This window comes from Furipterus horrens, unplaced genomic scaffold (assembly GCF_987537825.1).
Source record: "Furipterus horrens unplaced genomic scaffold, mFurHor1.1.pri manual_scaffold_4, whole genome shotgun sequence".
NCBI classification, from domain to species: Eukaryota; Metazoa; Chordata; class Mammalia; order Chiroptera; family Furipteridae; genus Furipterus; species Furipterus horrens.
The window spans coordinates 92,872,029-92,887,761 of NW_028327174.1; the positions used below are offsets into that span (position 1 = coordinate 92,872,029).

The window sequence follows — 15,733 nt, forward strand, 5'->3', positions numbered from 1 at the left end:
ATTATTCTTTTTAGATGAGTAGCCCATATAAACCTGACTTTGATAATCTTAATCAAATGAAAGATAGGCTAGCTAAGCAAGATCACAAGAAGGGCTGAAAGGTCAGCTTGCATGTTTAAAATTCTACTCATAGCCCCCAAAAGATACTGTAACAAGTAACATCCTAAAGAAGACAGTAAAATATGTAAAGAAAGATGAGAGGTGAGTAAATAATCTAGGTATCCTTTAAGCTATACTGCTCTTACAATAAAAAGTCAGGAAGGTAAGAAAAAATAGTTTTCTAAAAAGCCTTGCTTAATCTCACCCTAATAACCTTCTTTATATCTCTTCTATTATCTTCTACTTTTGTCAATCTTACCAACCTTTCTTCAAAATCCTGATCCAAACATTAATCATGAATTTGAATTAGCTGATCAGGCTACTATTTCAGACAAATTTCTAATCTTTGTAAATAGTCTCTCCTTCCTATCATGCCTATTTTTTGTCAGATTGTACCAAGTTCATGGGAAAGTGCTTTCTTGCTCACCTACCTGCTTAACTCTTTCCAGAAAGATTTTCCAAATTAAAAACATAAGTTTCATCTACTTTTCAAAATCGTGATGCTCACGTATAGCTATTAAACAAACCAGGCAGAGCAGATAGCCATTGGCATGCTACATAGACCCAAATGGGGGGAAAAGATTTGTTAAAAAATGTTTTAATCAACTATTTTATTGTATATTTCCCATTTAATAGGATGCTAAGTAGTCAGTGGGCATTCAGTTATTTGAGGACAAAATCTGAGCTTAAAAGTCCATACTTCTGTAAAACTTAAGCCTTCTTTACTAACAATTAATTAGAAGGCAATAACCCTCTTTCAGCCTTCTTTATAAAGTCAATCAAACAAACTAAACTCCAAACACTCAAAACTGAATTAAACTTTGTCTCTGTAAGTACAATGTTTATTAACCTATTATTTCCTCTCTTTAAGAGGTTTTATGATTCAGTTTGCAGTTCTGAACAACAGAATAAATGATGATAGCACTAAAATCTGTTTGTAACAGAAAGTGGGAAAATGTTAGTTGGATGTATTCAGATCTTCCCCACGCTTTTTTGCTGCTTCTTAGTAGCCTTCAGTTTAACATAATCCACTAAACTCCACTAGCAGATTTAACCCTCCTGAATGATGCCAAAGGTATTTAACAAATAGTGTGTAAGTTCAATTACACAGGGTCTTCTATCAGCTGCTCACATTACAACTATCTGACAGGGCAGTTGAACTGTTAGGGAAGTTCTTGGTAGGTAGCTTTCGCTGTGGTGTGAGGAATCAGTTGAGCACTTTAAAGGACTCTCAGGCTACCTGCATGGGTAATGGGATAAATGGGGTATTCTGGGAGAGACTGAAATTAAGGAAGAAATTTCCTATTTTACTCTTTTATTCTATTTTTTAAAACAAATTAAAAATGGTTTATGTATAATTTCTCTCAAACAAAAATGCAATTTATAAGTTATCAACATAACTTTTTTTGAGCTAATGGTTTGTTGGAAGATTGTTCTTGGCCAACTGAGGTGGACACCAGGTGGGGAGCACCATTGTAAAGGGACTGTCACTGACCTGAGTTTCAATCAGTGGCACTCAAATCAGTAACCTCTGTGATCTCCCTGTCTCAGAAGGCAGTTAATTTTATCAAAGGTCATAGAACTTTCAGAGTTGATGGGACCCTAAGAGGAGAGTTAGGTTAAATTCTCACTTTCAAAACAATGAGGCTAGTCCTGGCCAGATGGCTCAGTTTATTGGAGTGTCTCCCCCTACACCAAAAGCTTGTGGGTTCAATCCCCTGTTGAGGTGTGTATGGGAGGCAACTAATTAATGCTTCTCTTTTCTTTCTCTCAAAGTAATTTAAAAAAGAAACAGAGGCTCTCTTCGTCAAGGATCCCTGGATGATTGTGCCCCTGCTGCATGTGGATGGTATTTTAGATGGGAGAAGAATTCCAGGCTCAGCCTAGGATCAGGTTGGCCTGGCAGAGGGTGGTAGGGTTATTCTTCTTTGCGTATTCTGGAGGGGACCAGCTCTGAGGCAGAAGCCTGCCATTCTTCCAAAATTGTGTAGCTTTACTTAATTTTGTTTTAGTTTGTAAAATAATCCTATAGAAATAAGATAATTAAAAACTAATGGGGGAATGATAGAGGAACCCAAGAGTTAAAGAGTTTAGTCTTAATTGATAGGCTTAAGTGACTAATGCCTGTGGAAAGTTATTTAAAAACTGTGTAGCTTTTTTTATTGCTTCCCCTCAGACTGATGCTGTCTGGAGAGGAATGCTCTGCCTGAGAAAGATGGCTTCTGCAGTATGGGGAATGACTCAGCACAGGGATCCTGGTGACTGTTCCTTCAGTTTTCTACCAAGCCACCAATCCCAGATTCTCCTGAAACAACTCTAGTCCATTCTGCCCTTCATCTGCTGGAGCCCAGGAAAACAGGAGACTTCTGGCCAAGATGGAGGCCTAGACTGACATGCTCAGTCCCCCTCCACAACTAAGAAGGACTACAACTACCGCAAAACCAGAAATAACCAGAAGTTCCAGAAAATAAAGCTACATGGAAGCCCATCGTATGAAGTTATAAAGAAGTGGTGCTTGTCCGGACGGGTAGGAGGGGCAAAGCCAGGGCAGAGAGGTCAAGCTGTGCTAGCAGCGGCAGCTGTGGCAACAGCAGCAGGACAGCGATAAGCACAGACATCTTTATTTAAAGAGGCGAGAAACACCCAGGGAGCACCCCCGGCTGCAGACCATACCCATCAGCTCGCGATTCCAACGCTGGGGAAGGCAGACCCCCATTGCCTTGGGGGTGGGGACAGAGGAAGAAGCTCCCGGTCTCTCAGCAGAGAGTAAATGGCAAGAATCCATCTTGGACCCCCGCCCCTACACAAAACGCCACAGTGTGGCGAGAATGGTTGCCTGGTAGTGACGAGTGCATTGGGCTTGGCCCCCTATAGCGTAGGAGGTGTGACAGCCCTGCCCAGGAAGCAAAGTTAAACACAAAACTGTCAGGATGGCACAGATCATGATAGAGATCCCACTGACACAGCTGACCAGCCAGCAAATATCTGAACTAACGGATCAGCAGACAGGAAATCTTTCTGAGGCACAGTTCAGAGCTTTGGTTATAAGAACACTTACAGACATAACAGCAGATCTTAAACAAGACAGGGAAGGAATGAAGGCTAGTCCTGCTGAAATGAACAAAAACGCATACAAAACCAGTGGTGAGGGAAAGAAAACCAGGGATCAAATCAACAAATCAGAACATAGGAAAGGAACAGTCAACAAGTGCAGAAAGAGGAAACAAAAAATGAGAAAAATGAGGAGAGGCTCAGAAACCTATGGGACAGCTATAAGCGGGCCAACATCCAAATCACAGGGTTGCCAGAAGGTGAAGAAGAACAAGAAATTGAAAAATTATGTGAAAAAATAATGAAGCAGATCTCCCCTAACTCGGGGAAGAATGTGAACTTACAGGTCCAGGAAGCACAGAGAGTTCCAAAAAAACTGGACCCAGGGAGAACCATACAAAGACACATTATAATCAAAATGTTGAAAATTAAAGATAAAGAGAGAATCTTAAAAGCAGCAAGAGAGAAGAGAATTATGTACAGAGGGGTCCCAATAAGACTCTCAGCTGATTTCTCAAAAGAAACTCTGCAGGCAAGAAGGGACTGGCAAGAAATATTCAAAGGAATGAAAAGCAAAAATCTACAGCCACGATTACTCTATCCAGCAAGGCTGTCATTCGGAATAGAATAGCAGAGAAAGTGCTTCCAGGACAAAGTAAAACTGAAGGAATTCATCAGATCCAAACCACTGTTATATGAAATGTTAAAGGGATTTGTTTAGGAGAAAGAGGATCAAAACTATGAACATTAAAGTGAAAACGGTATCACAACAACCAACAACAGAAGCTAGGGAATCAAAACAAAGACAAACTAAGTAGGCAACGAGAGTGTGAACAGGATTATAGGTATGGGGAACATTATGGGGGGAGGTCAGCTGGGAGGAGGAAGGAGGGAAAAAAGGGAGATGGTACAGGAATTAAGAAGCATAGTAGGAGGGAGCGGAGTAGATAGGAAGATGTTGAGAAGAAAGATATGCACACCCAATGGGCATGGACTAAGGGGGGGGGGACAGTTGGAGGAAGGGGGGGTCACTGGGTGGAGGGGAACAGAGGGAAAAGAAATTGGGACAACTGTAATAGCATAATCAATAAAGCATATTTTTAAAAAAACTGCGTAGCTTTTAAAAAATATATTTTATTGATTATGCTATTACAGTTGTCACAATATTTTCCCCTTTTCCCCACTCAACCTGGTACCCTACATTCCCTCTGGCAATACCTCCACTCTCCACTTAGTTCATGTCCATGGGTCATGCATATAAGTTCTTTGGCTTCTCCATTTGCTATACTGTTCTTAACATCACCTGTCTATTCTGTACTTACCAATTTATACTTCTTAATCCCTGCACCTTTCCCCCCAGTCCCCCCTCAACTGATAACCCTTGAATGATTCAAATAAAAAATAAATAAATGAAAATAAGTAAATAAACAAAAACACAAAAACATATACCGGGGTGAGGATTTAAAAAATGAGGTTAAAGGACTAAATGCCTTGTTTAAACACACACAGGTGCGCACATGCACACACACACACACACACACACACCCTCCAGAGTGACAGAGGTAAAGCTACAAGTCAGATTGCTAGTCTTTGTTACTTCTATTGTTTAAAGGTGCCCAAATTATTTTATGCATATATTCATACTATTTTCTCAACTGGATTGGACATCCCTTAAACTACATAATTTGCATTCATTTTGGTTTCACTTAAGTTTTAAAATGTTTATATAAGAGTTATCCAATAAATTTTAATGTTGATGAGAAGAAAGAAGAGAGGAAAAAAATATGAAGAGAGGCATTCTCTTTCCAAATTACAAAGTCATTTGAGTAAGGGAATCTACTCGTAGTTTAGTTTTGTGACAAATAACCCTGATTAAAACTGGTGGATTGTAGAATTAGTGTATAACAGGTTATACAAATCTTAATGTTCACAATAAAATACAAAATTCTTAAGAAAAAAAAGATTATAAATAATGAACAAGAGTCACAAGCTTCTGTGATCATACATTTCTTAATTTAAATCAATTCAAAGTCTCAAGTTTTCAGTTAATAGCAGCTAAGATTATTTGTATGGTCTGTTAATATGTCTTACCAAAAGTAACATTGCTTTTAAATATTCATTTTCTAGGTGGAAAAAATAGTTATGTATCATATTAATTTATATGCTTTTAAGTACATTTCGAATGTACTTTTAAAGAAAGATAACCAAAAGTGTGTTTAGGTAATAATATGTAACTAAAAAACAAAACTACCTTCAATCATTTTTACTTTTCCTTCTGAATTTAAAATAAATACATAGTTTTTATTTTGGAATTATTATAGATTTGCAGAAAAGTCACAAAGATAGTTGAGAAGTCCCTTATCTAACTGACTTAACTTTATCTACCTTTTTTTTTTCTATAAAATAAAATGTGATCTCAAAACTGGTATAAAGGTTTGTGAACATAAGGATTTTTTGAAAAAATGACATGTTGGATTCAAGATTGATACAGGGAAATGATCACAAGTACTTCTCCTTTTGGCTTATATATCCACTTAAATGGCCACATAGTAATAAAAGTACAAATCCAGTAATAAGAAGAATAGGGGGAGACCCTCAGGGATGAGGTTCATTGGCTCACTTAGAAGAGTACTAAGTGCCTACTATGTACCATGTAGGCACTGGCCTGCAATGGGAAACAGCTAGGCCAGGTCGCTCTATTTTAGTGGATTTTAGGCACTGTTTGATGCCATCAAGACAGTAAGTGTGATGTGGAAGACAGTGGCTACTTTAGACTATGTGATCAAGGAAGTTCTCTGTGAAGAGGTAGTATTTTGACTAATATCTGAATGAAAAGAAGAGACCGGCCATGAAGACCTGATCTAGGCAGACATAAAAAATAATTCTGGAACATGAAAGGAAGAGATAACAGTTCCCACAACTCTGGGAAGATTTTGTACTTCGAAATATCAACTACAAAGTCTGTACATATTTGCAATTCATAGTTGGAATACAAGCATGTGGAGAGCCAAAAGTTACATGCTGATTTTTGATAGTATGGGTGCTTTTGCTCCAACCCCTGTGTTGCGCAAGTGTCAACTGTATTTTGAAGAGTTGATCCGCTTCCTGCCATGCTATCCATTGCCCTGAGGCTATGGTGTACGTAGATTGGGCCAAAAGTTGAAGAATTCTTCCTTTAAAAAATTTGAATGGTCTCAAAGACTTGTGCATACTGCCCTTTAAGATTTCCCTAATGGCAAGTCTCTGCTGGATCACCCTAAAGTCCTATGATCTATGTATTCAAAGTTCCCAAGCAGCTTTCTGTAACGAGATTTTTAAATATGGACAGATAATCAAGGATCAACAAACAGCTGAGGAACACTTGCCACGTGGAAGGAAGCGATCAAGACATATAAACAAAAAAAGTGCCTAGATTTCCAGTCAAAATGGAGGCATAGGCAGACATACTTCGCCTCCTTGCACAACCATAAGAAGGATCACAACTAACTCCAAAACCAAAAGCACCCAGAACTGCCAAAAAGTTGGACTGCATGGAAGTGTGACAACCAAGAATTTAAAGAAGCTTTATTCATCCAGACAGGTAGAAGAGGCAGAGATGGGGAGTCCAGACAGAGAGGAGGCGGTATGGTGGTGGCAAGGCAGTGGCAGCGGTGGCAGCGGTGAGGTGGTGGCAACCAATGGAACGGATGGTCCCACTTTCATGTGTGATGGGTAAAAATTGGGAGGAATACTTTGGGAGTAAGCGATCCCAGCCCCAGACCAGACTACGCAGCCCAGGATTCCAGTGTCGGGAAAAATAAAGCCTCATAATTGCTTGCTATAAAAACCAGTGGGGGTTGGGGCAGCAGAAGAAACAGCTGGTCTCCCAGGAGAGTCTACTTAAAGAGAATGCATGGCCTGGAACATATGCAAACCCACCCACTCTGGGAACCACCACCAGGGCAGCAGCTGGAGGGGTGCCAGTCACATACAGGAAGTGGGTGAAATGACTAAAAATGGGGAAAGTGCCAGGCAAGTCCCCAAAAGTAGGGCAGCAGTGGCACTGTCCCCTCTCCAAACCCCCAACCCTCCACAGAACCACAAAGCAGTGAAGCGGGTTGCCCTGACCTCAAAGACTCTGCCCCATACAACTTAACAGGTGCACTAAAGCAGGGAGTCAAGGCAGCTCTACCTAGTACACAGAAACAAACACAGGGAGGCTGCCAAATTGAGGAGACAAAGAAATGTGGCCTAAATGAAGAAACAGAACAGAACCCCAGAAAAAGAGCTAAGAGAAGCAGAGATAGCCAACCTATCAGAAGGAGAGTTCAAAACACTGGTGATCAGCATACTCAGAGATCTCCTTGAAAATGGCAAAGCATAAGGAAGGAAATGAAAGCTACACTGAGTGAAATAAAGAAAAATCTACAGGAAACCAACAGTGAAGGGAAGGAAGCCAGGATTCATATCAATGATTTGGAACATGAGGAGGAAATAAACATTCAACCAAAATAAAATTAAGAAATAAGAATAAAAAAAAAATGACAAGAATTTAAGAAGACTCTGGGACATCTCCATTAAGTGCCAATAACTGAATCATAGGGATGCCAGAAGGAGAAGAGGAGGAGCAAGAAATTAAAAACTTATGAAAAAAAAAATAATGAAAGAAAACGTCCCTAATTTGGTGAAGGAAATAGGCATGCAAGTCCAAGAAGCACAGAGAGTCCCAAATAAGTTGGACCCAAAGAGGACCACATCAAGACACATCATAACTAAAATGCTAAAGGTTAAAGATAAAGAGAGACTCTTAAAAGCAGCAAGAGAATGCAGAGTTACCTACAAAGGAGTTCCCATAAGACTATCAGCTGATTTCTCAAAATAAATTTTGCAGGCAAGAAGGGACTGGCAAGAAGTATTCAAAGTGATGAAAAGCAAGGACCTATAGCCAAGATTACTCTATCTAGCAAAGCTATCATTTAGAATGGAAGGGCAGATGAAGTGCTTTCCAGACAAGGTAAAGTTAAAGGAGTTCATCATCACCAAGCCCTTATTATATGAAACATTAAACAGACTTATTTAAGAAAAGGAAGATCAAAACTATGAACAGTAAAATGATAACAAACGCACAACTATCAACAACTGAATCTATAAAAACAAAAACAAACTAAGCTAACAACCAGAACAGAAACAGAATCATAGATATGGGATCATCTGAAAGATTATCAGCAGGGAGGGGGAGGGGGAAAAGAGGGGAAAAGGTACAGGGATTTAGAAGCATAACTGGTAGGTACAAAATAGACAGGGGATGTTAAGAACAGTACAGGAAATGGAGAAGCCAAAGAACTTACATGCATGACCCGCGGACATGAACTAAGTGGGGGAGGACTGCTGGAGGGAAGGGGAGTACCAGGTGGAGTGAGGCAAAGGGGGAATAATTGGGATAACTGTAATAGCACAATCAATAAAATATACTTAAAAAATAAAAAGTAAAAACAAAAAAGAAAGATCACGTAAGTGGCAGTATGGAAGCTAATTTGAAGAGGGTGAGGCAGAGACTGAGAGACTAGTTTAGAGTCTCTTGTAATAAATACAGGTGAGAGGCAATGAGAGGCAATGAGAGCCTAAAATGAGAGCCTAAATAAAATAGGAAGGGAAAAGGAGGGATGGACTTGAGAAATATTTAATAGAGTTATTTAACAGACTATCAGAATGAGAAACAGGAGAGAATAACTTTTAAAATAATTCATTAGCAATTCTTCTTTTCAATAAAAACTATTAAGTACTAACAGACTATTTAGCACTTCCTTTGAAACATTTCTATTTAGAGACTTGAAAGCTTCCATAGGCCTATACTGGTCAAAATCAAACCAAATCATAGAAATGTTTCCTGTGGTGTAAATTTAAATCATTTCTTATACACACACACACACACACCTGTAGAGAAAACAGATGGCTATTCCAGGAATACAGCAAATTACAAACAATTAAAAGGCACTGTTATCACTGCCTTAATAGATATTTGAGAAGCTTTACTTTCCAATAAACAATACAAGGTGTTATGAAAAATTAAAAATCAGAGAATAAGAAAGGCCTTTTAGAAATAAAAAAGACAAAGGCAGAAAAACATGAGAAGAAAAGTGGTATAAAGGTTCAATCCAAGAAGTTCAATATCTGTCTACACTCAGTTCAGGAGACAAAGAGATAGGGATGTAGGAAATGAACTACAGATTGAATGTGTCTACCAAGTGGCCAGACATCACTGTGAAACATAAGGATGAGAGATCCTATTTTGTTTTCATAAAGACAAAACCTCAGTTAAACTACTTACAAATGAATGAGAATAAGGTTGGCATGAGACATTCATTAACAACACTGATGCTAAAAGACAATGGAAGAGTATCATCAAATTCTGAAGAATTATTTTGTACCTAGAATTTTAAACCCTGCTCAAATTGTCAAGTATGATAAAGACATTTTCCAGAAATACAAGAACTAGAAAATTTATTTCTAAGATACATTTTCAAAGGTATCTACTTGAGAATATGCTACAGCAAAATAAAGAATGAGATAATAAAATCCAGAAAGAAATAGATCCAACCCAGAGGAAAAGGAAGGAAGGAAGGAAGGAAGGGTGAGCAAGCCAGGATGAAACTCAATCCAGAATAGAGCAAAACATGGAAGACTTCAGGATGGAGTTATCCAAAAAAGGAAAGGTGGGTGTAATGCCATCCTGGAGAACACAAAACATGTGAGGTAAGCAATAAAGACACACAAGGAAGGCAAAAAGAGGAAAAGCATATAAGAAACTTGTGGTGAAAGGACTGTGGTAGCTGGACATTGGATCTATTACAATATATATTCTAAGTACAAATCATGGGAATTGTGGCTTGCAAACAAAATAAATGCTGTAATCCTCAACAAAGAAATCATACTAATGGTAATAGTGATATTACTAATATAGCTTATAAATTGAGAGGGAAGTGGGGAAAGAAGTACAAGAGCACTTATTTCCTAATACTTCATAACAGGGAAATAATCAATATTATCAAAACTTTAAAAGTGAATTTAAAATGTTCTAAACTACTACTTTTTAAATAATATTTTTTTCCTTAACTTTAAGAGTCTCTTTTAGGAGCTAACATTTAAAAGAATCATTTGTCTGAAGTTCAATGATTTACAAATTTTACTGTGCTTATTTCTCTTTTCAAGTAAAATTAAATTTAAAATACTTTCCACTCAATATGCATAATATGATCCCATATATTTAAAATGTTTTTAATATCTATCAGAGAGATATATCTGGAATGATATATCCCTAATGCTAATGATAGTATTTCCAGGTAGAATTTTAGGTTAGTGTTTGCTCTTACTTTTATAATTTTGTTACTTGATTTAAAAATATATAGAAAGTTGTATATTTTACAACAACAACGCCACTTTAAAAATGTCATAGAATCTTAATTAGTTCTACTCACCAATAGCTTTGGTATAATGCCTTGCTCCAAGAAGTAATTCTGGGGCTCGGTACCAGAATGTTACAACTACTGGATCCAAATCTGCTAAAGGCTTCAAAGGTGAATTAAATAATCGGGCAAAGCCCATATCAGCTGTAAAAAACAAACAAACAAATAAACAAACAATAACATAAAAGACTGTTAAGTAGATTTAAAAAATTTAATTGAATAATTTTACCATTGTTATTTAGTAAGATATTTTAAATGTGCTGAATTCTGGGAGAAAAACCCACAAAACCTAAAGACTGAGATCTTTATTCTTTGCAAACTATTGTCACTCTCTCTTTCGCTAGGTTAGAGACAGGCTGTGCTGCCAGAGGTCAAGGGTGACCCTACTCCTCCGGGCAGATTTCTTTCCATCTGTCATGCCACCAAGGGGACAGGATTGTTAAGAGCTGCATTTCCATTCTTTGCATTGGTCAAAAGCACTGAGAAATTAGATTAGAGTAAGGCTTTCTATTATTGCATCAATAAGCCAGTTCACTGGTATAATCAAAAGTTGACTGACTATACAACCACTATTTCCCCCCATTTATTTGGGTTGAATTTTACTGATTTAAGAATCATAGTATTTTGTTAAACTGGAAAAGACTTTAAAAGGTCATATAATTTAATCAGTCATCTTCTTTTCCAAATGGGGAAACTGAGGTTAGAAGAAATTAAGTGATTTGACAAAAGTCACCACTCATATCTCAGAGGTGGAGCTGTGGTGAGATACAGTACATGGCATTTAACATGGTTCAACAGGTAGTGCAGCTACTTCAGGCATGGTTGTTTATCCTACTAAACTGTAATCTTGTTAAAGGATAAAACTGTCTATTTCATTTCTATGCTTTCTAGTATCATGTGGGGTGTCATTATGCATAGCTTTTGGCAAATACATGTTGAGTGAAAAATCACTACCACACTACCAATTCAAAAATGTCAAGATTCATCCACCATTTGTTTAATTTTGTTCTCCTAATTACATTTTTAATGAAGTAGACCCTAGTCTAATCTACTTCATTTTGGAGGTTTAAAAGAAAACACAGAAATCTGGCAAAGAATTAAAACTATGAGTCAGATTACTAAGTACTGGTTTACAGAAGACTAATATTTCTCCTTAAATGTGAATGATTTAAGCCATTAGTGCCCCCCATAACCTGCCAACATTATACACATTACACAGAAATACAATTTCAAAACAGAGTAACTTAATATATGTTTCCCCCAAATTCTATGGTAAAGCACGTATGTATAACTACTGTTTGGCTGGGTCTTTATATTTTGCATGCTTTGAATTTACATTTGAATTTGATGCCACCAAACTGGATTGGACAAAATCCTTTAAAAGCACACGTAAGGACTTCACAGTCATTTGATGAGAGTACTAACAAGGCCTGGTTCTCCAGGGAAGTCAAGGACTAGGAGTACTCTGAGGTGCATCAAATGTTATCACTATTAAAAATTTTGCAGGGTTCATATCATAAAAGAGTATTTTGAGCCTAATTAAAAGTAGAAAGTGAGATTTGGGGAATTCATAGAGGAGGATAGGTAAAAAAGGACTAGGAATTCCTGTTTTTCTTTGTTGGAGAAGTGGTACAAATCAACTTATAATTCTAATTCATATTAAATCATGCAATCAGAAATTACTATTTACTTTGTTAAATACTCCCACAATCCTGCTGCCTTTAAATTAATATAATTCAATTACAATATTTCTTCTACTCACACACAAAACAAACTGAATAAATGTGACAAACATAACTTGGAAATGACAATAACCAGTTAGGATAAATTTAGTTCTATTGCTATAGGTTATCAGACCAAAAATGGGTAAAATTTTGTTTTGATATTTAAAAAATAGAGCTATTTAAAAAACGTAATGCTCATTAATTTTTTTCCATCAGGCAAAAGCCTGCTACAAGACAGGCTTGTTAAAACTGATGGCTCTACACCTATCCGGCCTCAGTGGTTTTCCTAGTTTGTAATTCCTAATCTAGATGAGGTCAACAGAGGCAGGTGCTCCGATCTAATCTGGCTCAGGTGAACACACTGATGGTTTAATGACTAGTATGCGGTATGCCCTTGGGACCAAAGGTGAGCTAGCAAGAAGCTACTCATCTCTACAGGTTATTTTTAACGAAGGTAAAGGTTTCTAAAAAATTGCATAGCTTATTTTATAATTAGAACACCCTAGTCTCTAAAGATTGTCTGACACCTTTAAGAGTATGAAACACTTTTCACTTTTAATGTATACTCTTTAAAAATGGCTTTGATCATATGGAGGTACATGAATATATGCATATTATTAAAGCAAAAATTAGAAGTGATATAGCTGCCTGCAAAAGTCTTAAAAGAGTGCTACACTGTGACTTATTAAAGATATAACATACCAATTTTTACTCTTCCTCGCTCAGGACCTTCACCCATAACTAAAATATTAGCAGGTTTCTGTGGAAACAAAATAGTGTTTTTTTTCAGTAGACAGTACTGGTTTCTTTCAGATAGACAATATGCCAATAAACAATTAATCCACCATTAAAAAACCTCATTTACTCAAAAATTAAAATGAAATACAGAAAGTCACCCAAGAAACTTTATGTGTGTGCGCAAAGCAGTATGCAGTCTCAGGAAGGCCCAACATGGCAGTGCCTCTCTCCATACAAAGCCGAGGCTTTCCTCGGCCCTTTTATCAGCTGTCTTCACAACTGTGGATCATCTGACACAAAATTAGGATGTTATGGTTCCTTTTAACTCTTCCAATTATATAAAATGTCCTGCAATTTTAAGGAATAATAAATTTTCAAAGATGATTTAATCCTAAGTAGCAAATTAATTACAGGGAAAGAGGCACTTGATACCCTTTTTTGGAAATAGCAAAGTATGCACCTATGTTTAAACAAAAAAGTTACAGTGAAATCAATTTAATAAAGTCTTTTCTAAATGAGTTAGTGAAATAATAGAAATATTCCATGACCTGAACAGTTCTGAGGTTTTTATTTTTAAATAAAAGAGGAAGCTAAAATTTTAAAGTGAGATTTTACAAAGGTAATATTTCAAGGTTTCAAAATCTCTAAAAATGTACAGGATTAGCTGTCATCTAAAATCTGTTCTAGTGGCAAGCAGTATTCAATGTGATGAAAGGCAACCTGCAACCAGGACTACTCTATCCAATAAAGCTATCATTTAGAATGGAAGGGCAGATGAAGTGCTTTCCAGACAAGGTAAAGCTGAAGGAGTTCATCATCACCAAGCTACTATTATATGAAATGTCAAAGGGACTTATTTAAGAAAAAGAAGACCAAAACCATGAACACTAAAATGACAACAAACTCACAAGTATTAACAACTGAATCTAAAAAATACAAACAAAATCCAACTAAGCAAACCAGAATAGGAACAGAATCATAGGTATGGGGATCATTTGGAGGGTTATCAGCTGGGAGGGGGAACGGGGAGAAATGGGGAAATGGTGCAGGGATTAAGAAGCATAATTGTTTGGTACAAAATAGACAGGGGGGAGTTAAGAATAATATAGGAAAGGGTGAAGCCAAAGAACTTGTATGCATGACCCATGGACATGAACTAAGAGGGGTGGGATTGCTGGAGGGAACGGGGGTACTGGGCAGAGGGGAGCAAAGGGGAAAAAAATTGGAACTACTGTAACAACATAATTAATAAAATGTACTTAAAAAAAATCTGTTCTAGTGGTATCTACTATACTAACATAAAAGAGTCAAACCCTCTTCAAGAAGGAGAAGAAAGAGGGGAACAAGGAAAAAAGAGAAGGGGGAGGAGGCGGAGGGAGGAAAGAGAGGGGAAGGGAGAAGCAACCTCCATACCTTACTCATCCTGCTATCCTAATTCTGTCAGTCTGCTAAGTATAAAAATGAAACTAGATTAGAATGCCTTTTGATTATTGATCAAAGCAACCTTAAAATCAAACTGAAGATTTCAATGAAGGCTGTTTCTAGTGGTAACTAATTCACAGACTTCCCTAAACTACTTCAGTGATAGCCCCTGTGCTATTACTGACAAAATGTAACTTATAGTATATTATTCTGTCAACTACTAAAGATGAAAATTATTTTTTATACCCAGCAAAAAGAAAAAATGTTGCTGAAGTGGAAGCATATACACTTCAGAGGTTAAAAATTCCTACATTTTTTAAGGTGAGGAGACTAGGTACCAGAGAGATTAAATGACTTGCCTAAGTATAATCAAGACTGAGGGAGCAACAGAATCTACCTCATCTCTGAACAGTCTAGTAATCCTTTCCTAATATATCCAAGAAATTTTCTGTAGAAAGTTTTTAGATTAGTATGTATTACTGCAATAACAATTATGATTATTCAAGAAAAAGTTTTCAGAACCTCTGTCATCACCACACACACTAAGATAATTGGCTAAGTACCAAAGAGAAGTACAGCACTAACAATATGCCCTGTGAGCTACATGCTTTCGTGTACTGTGTTAATCAATCAACACTGGGTCGGTCTCTGCAAGGACTCTTAGAGCTCAGCCTACTTTAAAATGAAACCAGATCTCTGAGACTAGTATAAAATGTTGAAGGCAGAAGGGAGCTTTCCAAGAGGAATAAGCCAGCATTTCTATTTGGCTGAGGGGAAAGGCTTGCTTTCAACTCACGATGTGGGCTAAGGAGGGTACTTTCATGTTTGTGCCAGAAGTCTCTTCTCATGGTTCCTTGGGGCAGGGGTCCCTAAACATCTCTTAAAACACATTCCCTACTCTTTAACCCATTGATTCTCTGCCCATCAAGTCGGTTTTACCTACCAATGCCAGGGTTATGTTTTATAAAATAAAACTGATCATATCACTCCTTTGCTTAAACTCTTCCACAGGAACAAAAAGTTATTATGAGATGATTAAGGAAAAGAGCAGAACACAAAATAAAACATAAACTATGATTTTAACTAGGTGTTTAAAAAGTGTTCAGTAAGACTAGAACAAAAAATAGAGAGGTATGGATGAAAATTTTCAAAAATATCTTTGAATGCTTTTGCTATGCTTTATTATTATTACTAAAATATTATTTCAACTTTAATTGGTTCCTCACCAACTATGAACAAAATCCAAAGTCTTTATGA

The 15,733-nt window shown here is 37.1% G+C and overlaps 1 protein-coding gene across 4 annotated transcripts in view; it reads right to left on the reverse strand.

Moving 5' to 3' along the window:
- The window catches only part of CDK8 (cyclin dependent kinase 8), a 130,298-nt gene that overhangs the window by 12,376 nt on the left and 102,189 nt on the right, over window positions 1-15,733 (reverse strand). For all 4 annotated transcript variants that reach the window (XM_090273774.1, XM_090273773.1, XM_090273775.1 and 1 more), the window contains exons 5-6: window positions 13,019-13,076; window positions 10,605-10,736 (exon numbers count right to left, since the gene is read on the reverse strand). In XM_090273774.1, the coding sequence (XP_090129900.1) occupies window positions 10,605-10,736; window positions 13,019-13,076 (190 nt within the window). The remainder of the gene's footprint in view (window positions 1-10,604; window positions 10,737-13,018; window positions 13,077-15,733) is intronic.